The 15,357-nt window shown below is 45.1% G+C and overlaps 1 protein-coding gene across 7 annotated transcripts in view; it reads right to left on the reverse strand.

Moving 5' to 3' along the window:
• The window catches only part of LOC134860998 (nck-associated protein 5-like), a 108,252-nt gene that overhangs the window by 33,830 nt on the left and 59,065 nt on the right, over positions 1 to 15,357 (reverse strand). For all 7 annotated transcript variants that reach the window (XM_063877949.1, XM_063877948.1, XM_063877947.1 and 4 more), the window contains one exon: positions 12,847 to 12,980. In XM_063877949.1, coding sequence (XP_063734019.1) covers positions 12,847 to 12,980 — 134 coding nt within the window. The remainder of the gene's footprint in view (positions 1 to 12,846; positions 12,981 to 15,357) is intronic.

The following is a 15,357-nucleotide window of genomic DNA, read 5'->3' on the forward strand; positions in this document are numbered from 1 at the left end:
TTGACCTTCAAGTCGTGGTCTGCTCTAAACAATCCCGGCTTCTATTTTGTGCTGCTAACGCTGCAAGCTGCATGCAAAACAGGCGGAAAAGTGCATGTGAAAAATGCCTAAAAAGAAGAGGACTACAGCAGCAGAATGAGATGCTCTTGGAGCCAGCAGGGACCATCTTCACTCAGATGATCCGATACAGTCACGAGCACCGTGTTGGGGTGACAGCCGTAGCTAACAATAGGAGACCCTTGACAAAAGAGAGGCTTCGATATAGTCAGGTGGGAATCATCCACACTTCATGACACTATTTTTCTTCCTGGTTTGATTCACAGTGAAGTGACAAATGGAAAGACTTTTCCCACATTAGCAACGACATCACCTCCTCCTCCCTCCAGTCCCAAACCCATGACTCGTTGTTTTGACAGAAGGGCTTATGCTACTCTTCACAACAAAGCCAAAGTCTGATTCATACTGAAAGGGAGTAAACCATCTTTTCATACTCGTTTTCACATTAACAGTCCAAGTATTTGCACAAAATGTATTGTAAACTGTATTCTACTTACATTAAACGAAGAGAAATCTGAATATTCTAACCTCAAAGGGGTAGTTCCACATGTTGTCAGTATATTAGCCTTAGCTTGGCAGGCAGTGGTATTAGCTTAGCATAAAGACTGAAAACAGATGCAAACAGCTGGCCTAATAATAAAGCTGTTCCTTTAACACTTAAAGAATAACTTAAAGAAATGTTGATTGATGAGGCTGACTTCACCTCGTGAATTCATGTTTGTTACAACACAGAGAAATTAAACCGTAGAACTTTGCTTTCAATTATTTTCCCTAGACTTCTTCTTCCAGCTGTATTTATGATCAACAATAATCATTCAATGCAAAGCAATTCTGTAATATAATACATGATCTTATATCTACTCATTTATTTACTGTATATCTACATTTACACAGTCAGTTACAACTGGCCCGCGATAAAGCCTGAGTTTGACACCCCGCTTTAACCAGTTATTAGTAATGGTGCTGCAGGAATGTTCAGCTTCAAAAAACTCTGTTGATCCACAACATTCCGAATCATTTCACTATAATAGATGCATACCAACTGCAGTATGCATATGCTTTAGACATGCTTGTATATTGATTTCCTGGCAGTTCTGCACTGACTGTGGGAGAGAATGAGCGCAGGCAGGGTCGGACGATGCTAGCCGCACCATCTGTCCAGGCTGAGCCATAAAGCCGGCTGTAATCAGACCGCTAACTGCTGGCTGAACACAGGAAGAGGAGGCAGCGCTGGCAGATTGTTCCTGCTTTAAACACTGGCCTTAATCAGCAAAACCTACAGAGCAAAGAGGACGTGACATGCACAGCTTTAAAGTCTGCAGACACTGACACGGGGTCACGGTGCAGCCCACAAGGCATGAGCAGCAGGGCGAGGGAGAGGCCTGAGGGGATTTGGGCAGGTGACCACTTACAGATTTAGTGTGCCCCTGTTGTGTTTTGGGAGGACATTCAGGTTGCAGAAGTGAGCATCTCAAGGCTAAAACCCTGGCGATCTAGGTTTGATTCACACTAAAGAGACAAAAGATAAGGCTACAAGTCTTTCTACATCTCCCACATTAGCAAGGAGACCCCCCCCTCCTCTCTCTAGTCCCAAACCAGCTTTGTCAGTGTGACAGAAGGGCTTATGCTACTCACAGAAGGGAGTTCTACAAGTCCTTTATGCATTAAAGTCCAAGTATTTGCACAAAAGAGAACATATATTATATTGTAAACTGAATTTGGGCCCCCACCAATATGATCACCTTGATGAAATGCCTCTGCTAACCTAGGGGAACAGTTCCACATTTAAAAGTCCTTAACTCCGGTCCAGAGACCTCTTAAATGTGTGAAAAGTTTGTGACTAATCTCTCCCAGAGAAATTGTTTGGACATATTGCCCTCCTGTTATTTTGGTTCCGCACTAAGCTGCCAGCATAGGAAATGTAAGATGCATACAAATATGTAAATGTGGGACTTTCAAATTAAACCTGAAATGAGAAATCGCAGAAATGTCATTAGGCAAGCCAACAGATGGGAGTAAAAATTATTCTAATGCAGCACGAATGAAAACATGTGCCAAATGAGCCAGGGAAGCAATCAATGTAAAATCAAATGATATCAGCGTTTGCTTTCATAGCCGCTGTGGTCACACACTCCCAGCTGTACCTGCACAACTCCCAGACAAACTTCCAGAGTGACCTCAGCGACCTCTGCATTACGGAGTGGCTCTTTGATGCCTGATTGGGGGACGTCTGGATGTGGTGCTTCAGCTGAGGGGTCTGTGGGACTCATGCGCACCTGAAAGAGAGCCTTTGTGGTTCTACGGACCTCGCCTTCCATATTGCTTTCCTTTTCAAAGTCACATAAAGCACAGATGTGTGGCATCTCAGTGGACACACACTGGTGCTTTTGACGGCGGGGGGATAGCCCTGACTTTGAAGTTTAGGGGGGAAACTGGTAATCGGAGAGGAAATGTACTTATTCTGGGTTAAATACATGGAACATTAAAACATGGAAGGTCTGCTATTATGCAAAATGCACTTGTTGATGTCCTTTATACAGATGTGTCCCCGGTGTGTCAGGACATTGCTTTGTGTAGATGTGGGCCTACAATATATGTTTTTAACATAGCATAATAGGTGACCTTGAAGTTCCTGAGCTTGTTATCATCTAATTTTCTTTGGCCACTCATGCAGAGCAACAACACCAACAATGCTTTGGATAATTAGCTCCCAGTAATCACTATCGATGTTGCACTGATCGCCAACAAACTGCATTAAAAGGTATTTGTTTTAAAGCATTACATTTCACTGGTATGTGTGAAATAGCTCCTTCTGAAAGCATCAAAAGTATATTTAAATAATGAAATCTAAGCAGTAAATCGATCCAAATACAGAAAGGGACAAGTGTCCAGAGAAACATCCCTTAAAATAAACAGTGTGATTTGTCATTACTGTAAATTCAGCCTCCTAAAATGTGTTTATCTGTGAGGCAGAGTCTGCTAAATGCATTTGATGGATGGACCATAACTCTGAGATGACAGAGCACTTTACATAAAAACATAGTCATGCTCCGTGTGATGGTGTGATTAATCTCAAAGTGCTTGCCAATGACCTATTGAAGACATCTTTCAGGGTAGGAGGAAGGACAAGTGTGTGTGTGTTGAAGGGATGTATGCGGAGGCGAAAGCAAATTCAGGCTCCCCTGACCCTCGCGCAGCACGAGCTGAATTTCAAATGCGGCTTTCGTCAGCAGTCCAGGAAATACAATTAAGGGTCCAATCAATTTTCAGCCTGAGGTCTGACGGTCTTCAGCTTTAATGTGACGCTGGCCGCAGAGGGTGAAAACTGGATGCATCATCAGAATGCACAGGGACGATCAGAGGTGAAATACTTTGAAAACTAACATGTGCAAAACTTCCTCAAGTCAAATCAAAGCTTCAAAATTTATATTTCTATTCATTGAAACTGTGGTGGCTTTGCACAGCTCGGACAAATTCCTTTACACACCTCAAAATGATCAAAGGACCTCTCTCAAAAGCTGACAATCTGAGCTCAAAACTTACCCCTTCTTAAGTTTCTCTCCATTCTTTGCACCTCCGTTTTTCCCCAAAAAAGCCAGCAACACTTTGTAAATGTCCCTGAGCTCCGTATGAAGAGACATCCGGATGCACAGCCAGCACTCTGCTCTGGTGAGCGACACACTATTGCAGAAATGTAGGTCTCCGGGCTAAAATAGGCCATGCAGTCATCATATGAGCTCGAGTGCTTTTCGCTCAATCGACAGACAGCATGGTGTGGCCGGGGTTACAGCCTGACAAAACATCTCCTGTTTTCTTTCTCTACTTGCAGTGTCTCTCGAGTGTCGTTATCCGCCACGGGCGGACAGTGACAGTGATCTGGCAGGCAAAGACTTTCCCATATGTCCCATGTTAAGCCCTCTCCAAAGAAGAAGAGCCTGCTGGGAGGCAAGCAGGCTGGGTGTGTTGGATCAGGAAAAGGACTCAGGGATGGACTTGCAGGGATGAAGCAGGACTAAGGACAGGGATCCCCTGTGTGTCAGCCTGTGTGCCTGCAGTCATATGGTTATTCATTGGTAATTAAGACACTTTCCATACAAGAGCGGCTAGCACGAGGCTGCATGCCAGGTCACTCACAGATCTCTGCACGCTTCTACGATCTTCTTTCCAAATGTGGCGCTTTTCATTTATGGATACTGGCTTTGTTATTTTAGAGATCGCTCTCCTGCCAATGACTTCCTGAATGCTAGCATGTTTCACAGCTTGGACCTAGCAGGAGTTGCTGACCCCCCCCCCCCCCTGCCTTGGTTGGATATGTGGGCTGCCAGCACTCCTTGGCAGCAGCTTTTAAGATACACTGTGTATTATTCCTTTATCACAGTCAACTTGGAAACTCATTGTGAAAATAGAAACATAACAACCATGGTAGCTTGATGAAGGTCCTGCATGACATCGGTTTCAACAGCCTCTTAACGTTTCACATTATCAGGTCAGAAGCTCCAAAGGATGATCAGTGGAGACGCTTCATCATTCCTCCGTCTGCCACTGGTCACACTCTCCCTTTATCCGAGCTGTCAGAGGCTCAGGTTAGCCGAGACCCTCTAATCAGATTTGACCAGTGAACAATTGGAAAATCTCTAAGCTGCTGGAATGATAGGGGGAACAATCACCTGGTTGTGCGGCTGAATTGAGGCCATCGAGGGCCCTTGCGTGACTGCTGAATCGGCGGTTGAAAACTCCTTATCTGAGCCTCAGCGAGGCCCTGCCAAACTGTCTGTTTTTGCACAAGAATATTCCCTTCTTAGACTCCTATAAAGCAAATCACTTATGTACGCCCACCGGGTGATTGCCTAGCTTAGCACAATGCTAAGCCACTCTTATCCTCTTAGCGTTGTTTTGCAGAAAACATGCGAGGAGACCCTTCGTCAGACGTGACCTAAATGAAGAGAGCAAACTCCCGGTAACTAAGCTAGACACTTCTGATGAAAGGCTGGCCCCGTTTAGAGCCTAGAGGACAGTTAGGGCTCTAAAAGTCATACACATCAGTCAAGCGTGTTACAGCGGGGTAGCATTACAAAGGTCCTTGCCCTCATGACCGCTGACTCTACTCAGGGACATTTGACCTTCTCAACAAGACACACATGCCAAGGAAAAAGATCAAGAGGGCAAAGCATTTAGAATTTACTGACCATCGTATTTCTATCCAATATTTTTTGACCAACTGCTGCGAAAAAGAAATGCCTTTGGGGTTGTTTCACACACTCTTAAGAATAAATAAAAACAGGAACACTTTCTCCTTGTCTTCAAAAGCTGAAAACCACTGGAGGAAGGGTCAGTAAAGAGTGTGAATCAAAAGCGACGTACAGAGGGAACCAGATTTAGTTTTTTTCGTTCATCCGTTACCATTTGGAAGGATTTAGTGTGCAAATTCATGATGGAAGCCCCCACATGTTCACCTCTGGCCAAAGGAAGCAGTTAGCAATGAGGAAGCCATTGATCCTTTGACTGGAGACTTCTGCCTTTATCTCCACAATGGGTTACAGGCCTACGAGTTCCACATGTGAGACGGAGACAGAGCAAGACATCCCGGTGGGAGACCTTTGTCAGACTGACAGCATGGAGTCCATTACTTACACCGGAGTCGGGAGGATTTAGTAGCCAGTAGGGGCAGGAAATATCAATAAATCCTGAGCTGCATGTAGAGCAGAACAATAAGTTAAGAGCATAGTTGGCAAATGTATTCATAATTGAAATATCTTGTAAGTATTTAAGCCAACGTGCCAGGATACTTCATAAAGCACCACCCACTGAACAAACTAAAACGCTGACTTGAATGAAATGTATGAAGTTGAACCTAATATGTTTTATTTCAACCTAATATTATCGCTTTCAACTAACCTCAAACAGTTATGTGGAACCTGTTGATAACACATGTAATAAAGGTTGACTTTCTTTCAGTAAATGTGACGCACACAGCTGCTGCCAAACAGCCAAATCCATACTGCAACCATGAGGTCCGTTTGAATGACATGCGGATTGTCTTCAGGCTACGATCTGCGAGCACCAGCTTCACACGCCAGAGATGTGAGCGGGGATGCCCTACTTCTGCAAACGCTTGTAATCTGACCTCTTTTGGCATGCCTATAAACATCATAACCAGTGGGATTAATCCAAGGCGGAAGTGAGTGGGCTGGAGTGCGATTGTGTGACATACAGTGGGGCAAAAAAGTATTTAGTCAGCCACCAATTGTGCAAGTTCTCCCATTTAAAAAGATGAGAGAGGCCTGTAATTTTTATCATAGGTATACCTCAACTATGAGAGACAGAATGAGAAAAAAAAATCCAGGAAATCACATTGTAGGATTTTTAAAGAATTTATTTTCAAATTATTGTGGAAAATAAGTATTTGGTCAATAACAAAAGTTCATCTCAATACTTTGTTATATACCCTTTGTTGGCAATGACAGAGGTCAAACGTTTTCTGTAAGTCTTCACAAGGTTTTCACACACTGTTGCTGGTATTTTGGCCCATTCCTCCATGCAGATCTCCTCTAAAGCAGTGATGTTTTGGGGCTGTCGCTGGGCAACACGGACTTTCAACTCCCTCCAATAATTTTCTATGGGGTTGAGATCTGGAGACTGGCTAGGCCACTCCAGGACCTTGAAATGCTTCTTACGAAGCCACTCCTTCGTTGCCCTGGCGGTGTGTTTGGGATCATTGTCATGCTGAAAGACCCAGCCACGCTTCATCTTCAGTGCCCTTGCTGATGGAAGGAGGTTTTCACTCAAAATCTCACGATACATGGCCCCATTCATTCTTTCCTTTACACGGATCAGTCGTCCTGGTCCCTTTGCAGAAAAACAGCCCCAAAGCACGATGTTTCCACCCCCATGCTTCACAGTAGGTATGGTGTTCTTTGGATGCAACTCTGCATTCTTTCTCCTCCAAACACGACGAGTTGAGTTTTGACCAAAAAGTTCTATTTTGGTTTCATCTGACCATATGACATTCTCCCAATCCTCTTCTGGATCATCCAAATGCCCTCTAGCAAACTTCAGACGGGCCTGGACATGTACTGGCTTAAGCAGGGGGACACGTCTGGAACTGCAGGATTTAAGTCCCTGGCGGCGTAGTGTGTTACTGATGGTAGCCTCTGTTACTTTGGTCCCAGCTCTCTGCAGGTCATTCACTAGGTCCCCCCGTGTGGTTCTGGGATTTTTGCTCACCGTTCTTGTGATCATTTTGACCCCACGGGGTGAGATATTGCGTGGAGCCCCAGATCGAGGGAGATTAGCAGTGGTCTTGTATGTCTTCCATTTTCTAATAATTGCTCCCACAGTTGATTTCTTCACACCAAGCTGCTTACCTATTGCAGATTCAGTTTTCCCAGCCTGGTGCAGGTCTACAATTGTGTCTCTGGTCTCCTTTGACAGCTCTTTGGTCTTGGCCATAGTGGAGTTTGGAGTATGACTGTTTGAGGTTGTGGACAGGTGTCTTTTATACTGATAACGAGTTCAAAAAGGTGCCATTAATACAGGTAACGAGTGGAGGACAGAGGAGCCTCTTAAAGAAGAAGTTACAGGTCTGTGAGAGCCAGAAATCTTGCTTGTTTGTAGGTGACCAAATACTTATTTTACCGAGGAATTTACCAATAAATTCATTAAAAATCCTACAATGTGATTTCCTGGATTTTTTTTCTCATTCTGTCTCTCATAGTTGAGGTATACCTATGATAAAAATTACAGGACTCATCTTTTTAAATGGGAGAACTTGCACAATTGGTGGCTGACTAAATACTTTTTTGCCCCACTGTAAGTTGCTCTTTGACTCAGCGTGGCACTGAGCAAGTGAACAGACTTTGTTCTCTGTAATTAAAAAAGGAGACTGGTACCACAGTGATGGAGTAGAACCACCAACATTAAGTTCAATCAGACCTAATTCCCCGTTCAAATGTTGAAGTTAAAGAGAGGCTCTGAAATGGACCAATAAATCCTTTGAATATGAGGTGCTCCCAAAAATAGTCCAGACACCTATTATCTATTTAACAGCCCTCGTCCCCATTGGGCAGGAGTAAGGAAGTGACTTCAAACGAGTGACCCCCCCCTCCAACCTGTTAATGACCCCAGATGTGTCGTCTCGAACAGGGGCCTGATTCATCCGGCTAAATCCCGCAAAGGCATGTGGGCAGGGGGGGGGGGGGAATTAAAACACTTGGTCCAGCCGTGGCTGCATGTTTGGATGATTAGAAGAGAGGGCATTGATCTGCAAAAAAAGAGAGCAATCACTCAGCTCCCTCTCTTTTGCCAGTCCAGCTGTGCAATCCAGAGGTAATGAGAGTTGCACATGAATGCATACAACACACACGCACACACACACACACACACACAGTTCTGAAACTTCCCTCTGCGGACCGTGGAGGGGTCTCAACCTGAGCGTGACTGTCCAAACAATCGTCCAGACTTGAAAAAACTGCTGCCATTCTTCCCTGTTTACATCATGCACACACACACACACACACACACACACACACACACACACACACACACACACACACACACACACACACACACACACACACACACACACACACACACACACACACACACACACACACACACACACACACACACACACACACACACACACACACACACACACACACACACACACACACACACACACACACACACACACACACACGCTGCTGAGCCATAAATCTGCAGGCACCAGTCATCGTCTGCTGTTGTTGTTAGTCTAGCCGTAAGTCTCCCATATCCTGCCGCCAAGAGGGCCCTTCAAGACGCCGATGATTCAAAGTCAAGTGGAACCGGGTCGGTTGTAAATGCCCCGGTTGTGCTGATGAGCGCACATGTGTTCTGGGTGACAATGACTGTGATCCGACAGCCAGGCACAATGAAGTCAAGAGGAATGTATTTACACCTAAACGGGTTTACCTCGAATGCCTCACAGAGAACAAAGAGGACAGAAAAAACAAGACGGATAAATCCGAGAAGCGCAAACTTTTGAGCAGCAGCGAACAAAAGGCCTCTCCTCTTTTCGCTTTTGAGAAGCGTTTAATCTCCATAACAGGCAGAGGAAAGCGGACAATGCAGTCTTTAAGAGGATAAGCAAACAAAATGCAGAGAAAACTTCTACTGATTGACAATATCGCTGTTCTGCTCATTACCTGAGAACCGCCGCCCTCATCTTCAGACCACGTAGGGCCCCCAGCGGCCCCCATGTTCCTGTGTGCTCACCAGGCATCCTGTTTGAGAGTGGTACCACAGGAAGAGGAGGGAAAATGGACAAGGCCTCAGAGAGTTCTCGCTGGATGGATGTCCAAAAGCACTGGATGGATTATATTGCTGCCTCCACACTTCATTTGAGAAGTGCTGCTCCCAGTTGTGTCCGCATCTTTTCTCACTTCCATCCCTCTCAGTCCTGCTCTTTAATGTCTTGCCCATATGGAGGAGTGGGACGTCCAGAGTGGGCTACCGGGGTTGTGGGCTGCCGGGGTTGTGGGCTGGAGACTCCCACTAATCTGCTGGGAGTTTAATGACGGCAGGCCATGCTAGCGCTGGTGAAGCCCTGGGGGGTTGACCCAAGTCAGGAGGGGTTGGGCATGTGACCCACACCAGGATAAGAGTTTGGGGGGGAGGGTATGAGGATATGTGTGTGCACCTATGTCTGGAGCTAAATGGCCAGTCACTTGAGGAATGCAGACATTCTGATCTCAGCCGTGAAAAACACGCCAAAATTGGATGAAAGTAGAGAAAGAAAAAGCCAGTTGTTCCAGTTTCCACACACACACACACACACACACACACACACACACACACACACACACACACACACACACACACACACACACACACACACACACACACACACACACACACACACACACACACACACACACACACACACACACACACACACACACACACACACACACACACACACACACACACACACACACACACACACACAAAGATTCCCAGGAGTGACTGTCTGATCTTTCGCTGTGGACACGCCTGTGTGAAAGTGCGACGCTAACAAGCGGCTCATTACCTTTGGTGTCATATCATCACAGAACACATTTGTCAAGACCCTATTTTTGGTGACGGGTGGACAACCTATTTAACACACTCATTTGCATAAATGTTTGATATCTTCGGCTGTCTTTCCTCATCAGCTTTCACTTCCATCCTCATGATTCAACCTCAATTAATTAGCAAATCAATTGTGGCCCGAGGTCAAACTGATCCCAGTCTATTTAAAAAGATTGGGTGTCCACTTAACATGATTTGCGGGCGTTATCTCCAAAGACACATTGATGGACTGAGGTTTCCATTCCCCTATTGGCCACAAATACAGAGCTGAAATCAACCAGGAGATATGGATGGAGGAGATGTGGCTCGTGTGCTAGCATGTGAAGCAGTAGAGACCTGGGCAAAGGTTCATGGGAAGGCCCTTGCTGGTGGCCTGGTGACCGAGTTCTCTTTTTTCCTGGCTTGTAAGTCTCTAATTAAAGCGACCTCGCTGGTGTCCCATCTGCCACCGCGGCACGGAGCCACCGATTATTGGCTGTCATGTAAACATGCTAATCCACTGAGGAGCCAGGTGAACACAAGTGAGACTGAAATCCTGTTAGTGTGCTGCTGGAAAGTAGCCCCCCCTTTGCGTTCCCCTCACAGAAACATCGAAGACTGAAATTACAGCAATCCAGCACGATGACAATGAGCAACGCGGTGACAATGAGGCGAGCGGAGTGAGGTGGAGAGGTTGGGTGAACGTCCCCGGTTCGATAAGCGCTTTTTGAGCACATAATGGAAAATCTCGGTCTGTATTGCACAGCCAATGAGAAACATCCATCTGGGCGACCCCTGCCATGGTGACAAATTCACCTGTCTCCTTTGGGGGAGCTGCACAGGACCCAATCAGGGACAAGCTTTTTATATTCCCCTCTTAATAGAACTGCAGTTCGCTCATTTTCCAACTGCTTATTCACCACTGCAGTACATCGTAGCCCAGGAGGGGATGTACTTCACTTTTTCCTGGCAAAGGTGTGCAGCCGACACACAGTTCAGGATTGTGTCTAACCAGCAATCCTGCACACCCCTCTGAGGTCCAAGCCTTTTCTTCACATTTTTTTGTTGTAAAAATGCTATTAAAACAGGAACCCTGTGCTGCATAATCTACATGTTTTCCTCATCACAAGCTAAGCTGTTAGCATATGGAGGCTACAGGGATTGACATCGATGTACAAATAGTAATGAGACCAATAAGTACAAAATGTCATCACTCAGATCTGTATTCAAATCCCCCAGGGGAAAGTAGTCTACACGTCTCTACACATCAGAAAACAATTATTTCAAGTCTTGGTGACCATGGGGAAAATATTTCAAAGCATCCAAATCAATATGCATCTGTCATATTTTCAAGAGAAATCCATTTCAAGAAGGTTCGCTGTGCCAGAGACAAGCCAGAGGGCCACAGTGCAATGTCTGGCTGGAGACAACAGCCTCTGATTCGTCTTCATGGGATGCATATTAGATCTACACACATCTCACTCCTAGAGCATCTCAATCTACATCAACATGTTTTTCTACAATAGATTACAAATGGCCTGGAAATGGAACAAACGAACGGCAACATGTGTGATGAAGGAGTGCACAGGGCTACGTCATGCCTTTGAAAGCTCGATCCGTTACGGACACTCCCGTGAGAGTGCGGAAAACTCAGAGGGATCCGAGCAGACATGGACAAGTGCAGCTGGCTTTTTTATAGGTTCAATACAGCTTGAGACAGGTTTAAACATGACTTATTGAGCATTTAAATACCTACGACTGAACTATACCAAATGGAATTACCTAAGAGCATTATTGCTTTAGGTCACGACCTGCTGCCATTAGAAACAAACAGGATGCAACAAACTGCAGCTTTATGACTCTTCAGTTCAACACCAGAAGTAAAAAGCCCCAAAAGCATGCAAGGAAACGGAACATCAGTGCGAATCACCACTTAGTCAAACTCAGAGGCATCACTGGAACATTTAAAATGTGGGATAAATCTTAAATATCGTATTCTTCCCCCGGCGGTGACTCTGCCCTCGTCTGCACCCCAGCACTGGGACCATTACAGGATTTTCTGCTGCAACTTAATGAGAAGATAAGCAGTTAATGTGAAATCCTATGGACCTCCTTTTTTTTAAGTGAAGCGCTGAATGCCTATCGCCCTAATTAAGGCATCAACTCGACTCCAACTCTGATCTGCCATCCCTGCCTGTCACACCTCAGCGGCTGCAGGACGGGGCAGCGGCTGGCGGTGAGTGGAGTCATGACAAGAGCATTCAGAAGTTCTACCTTTCAAAATAATGCTCATCATATATTGTGCACAGGACAAGGGACTCAAAGAAAGTACTCCAGCCAGTATTGATTCTGTGCTGATTGCAGGAAATTGCAGCTAAAGGTCAATTACTTTGGAGAAATGCTGCTTATTTGTCTGATCCAAGTGTTATTAGATCTATATTTCCTGTATTTCTTTGGCATTTTTATAAAACGCGTGGTGAGTGAGCAGTGGGGAATATTATGACATAGCTTTCATAGAACTTCTAGCTTGTAATGTCCATTACTAGCTCTTGCACCGTGGTCTGATTGTCCACTATTTGGACGACTGGATCCTATTCCAGCATATACCGGTTGATGATCTTGTATTTCTTTAAATATTGATTTTGGTTTCCCATATAGAGGTGGAAAAGAGGACTTAAGGCTGACCACAGGCTCTTTTACCTGGAGAATTGCTGCTGCATTGAAACCATCTGCGCCCGTCCCAGCTCCGACTCCTCCGTCACTTCCCGGAGACGCTTCTCGCTCTCCAGTCGCAGGCGTCGCTCTTCCTCTAGCTCGTGGATCAGCTTTTCTCGCTGTGGACAGAAAAAGAAGACCGGTTAGCTGGTGACCTAAGGGATCAGCAGATCATCCCTGAGTCATATGTGTATGTTCCTTAAGAGTACAGCTTTTAGTGAGGTTACTTTTGCTGTGGACAGAAATGGGTCCTTCTCTCAGCTTTAGCGTGGGAAAGAAAATAAAAGAAGGGCATGATGACATTTAAGGTAGCAGATTGGTATTACTTCCATAGTTTATTGTTACTTTGAAATGTTCTAATGAAGCTCCCCTTCCTTCTGTTGCTGTGACAGAAAGTTCACAGTAAATGTCAAACAGCCTCAGTGAGCCGGGCTGCACACACCTCAATCTTTTCTCTGCGCTCCTTTCATTTCAGTGCTGTGCCTCCATACTGCATACTGAAGCCTTGGAACCTTCCACAGTTAACGTACACTCTTCAGAACATGCACACAAATGCAACAATAAGCACGGATAGCCTTCAAAGAGGCTCAGGCTAAACCAAAAAGCGTCCTCAGGAGGAGCCTTTCCCCAAGTCTGTGGAAGTTTCTCACATTACCACATTTATCTGTCCTTTTCCACCAGAGACAATTCAAAACCAAGGCTTCCTGATTTTAATTGGATTTCTTCTCAGTCTGATGGCCACCTGCTCCCAAAAGAAAGAAGCGTCCTCGCCTCTGACTCCACTTCAAAGACCCGTGGCCCTGTGCTGGCACACTCCCCGCCCCCCCTTCAGGAAAGCTGCATTTGGAATTGAGAGGGACTTTTTCCACAGTTGCAGAGGAGCTGTGAGCGAGGCGGAGGATTTTAGCTGACATTCAAGGTCTCTGCACAAAGCCTGGCATCTTCTGCAGCTGACATTATGTGCAATCGGCCCTACATTGTTGGCGGAAGGTTCGGGTGATCAACCACCTGCCATGTGGCTCGTTTGCTGGAAGAAAATGTGAAAAGTTGCTTTTCTTTGCAAAGTTATTGCCGAGTAAGATATTTGAAATAGCTGTGCACTTCATCTCATTTGTTAGGCTTGAAAAAAGTAGCAATTTTAACACAAAAAAGCGTCACTAATTGTACTTTCATTCTCTGGCTGTCGGTAAGAGAGAATTACCCCGTCAGAAAAGATTACACATCATCATCTGACTTGATCGGTGAGATAAGATGCCTTGTTTTTCAGTTTTCTGACTCTACATCATCTCCTCTGCGTAGTAGGCACCAGTCACTACTCAGTGTGAGGCTACAGAAGTGCTTTTCTTACACACAAGCATTATGGGGACATCTAGTGGTGTGAAAGAGTCCGGAACACCGGGTGCAGACACACACAAAAATGTGTCTTTTGCCTCAGCATGTGCAGCCATGATTTAAATCCACACCGTAAAAAAATCACACCGCAAAGAAACATACTAAAACAACAGGAAAGCATGGCCTGTAAATTACCAAGCGTTTCAGAGAGTGACCACACTGCCATGAATGCAACCAATGAGTCATATTTCATTACAGGATAGTGTTCCTTGGCAGGGATTTCTGTCACAAAAGCAGATTGTAACTGGGTGAATCCGGTAGAGAGAGAGAATATTAAACCCTGAGTCACCATTAAAACCAGTTCTGGTCCCTCGCTGTGGCTGTAAATTCATGGCTACTATGCGGAGCGGCTCTTTACACAACAGGGGAGCCTCTCGCTGTCAGGAGTAATGGGCGCTGTAAATCCAGCCGTACAGAGGCATTAAATAGTACATCTCCCTGCCAAGAGCCTATATATCTGGAGCAAAACCAATGACTTTCTGGCTATTCTTCACATTCTCTCCTTAAAGAAATCAAATCAGCCAGGAGACGAAGAAAAGGAGGTCATCCCGAAAGCATCTTACTGATGTTTCCTTACAGTACACTGGCATATCTGTTCCTTACTGCACATAAAAGTAGTTCCAAGGGCTTTTCTGTGCCGTACCATGTATTAATGTGGCCTGGATTCACACAAAAGCACGGTGGCTTTGGTCCTGATTTTCATTAGCCGACACCCCCCCCCAGCATAAACCATGGATGCTGACAGAGTCTTGCCAACAACCTCAATAACAACACAGGATTTATGGTCTACATTGTAGTAAAAAAAGGCTCTATTGCTTTTGTTCAATATATAATTTCAGCAATTTAACAAGGCCATTAAATCAAACGTTACCATATCTTTATGTGGCCAGAAATCCCCAGCAATACATTACACTTCTTCTGGGTTGAAATGTTTATTGTCTAACTTCATGGCTTTTGTTCTGTATGCTAATTGAAAGCATATTCTGTATTTGGAGCCACACGCCCTGGGAAGATATCTCAAAGTGAACATGGATATGGGATGTGAGGAGAAACGGGCCGGGCAACTTTCTGTGAGAACATTTACTTTAGTTAATCCGGCGATTC

The sequence above is a fragment of the Eleginops maclovinus genome, chromosome 24, assembly GCF_036324505.1.
Source record: "Eleginops maclovinus isolate JMC-PN-2008 ecotype Puerto Natales chromosome 24, JC_Emac_rtc_rv5, whole genome shotgun sequence".
NCBI classification, from domain to species: Eukaryota; Metazoa; Chordata; class Actinopteri; order Perciformes; family Eleginopidae; genus Eleginops; species Eleginops maclovinus.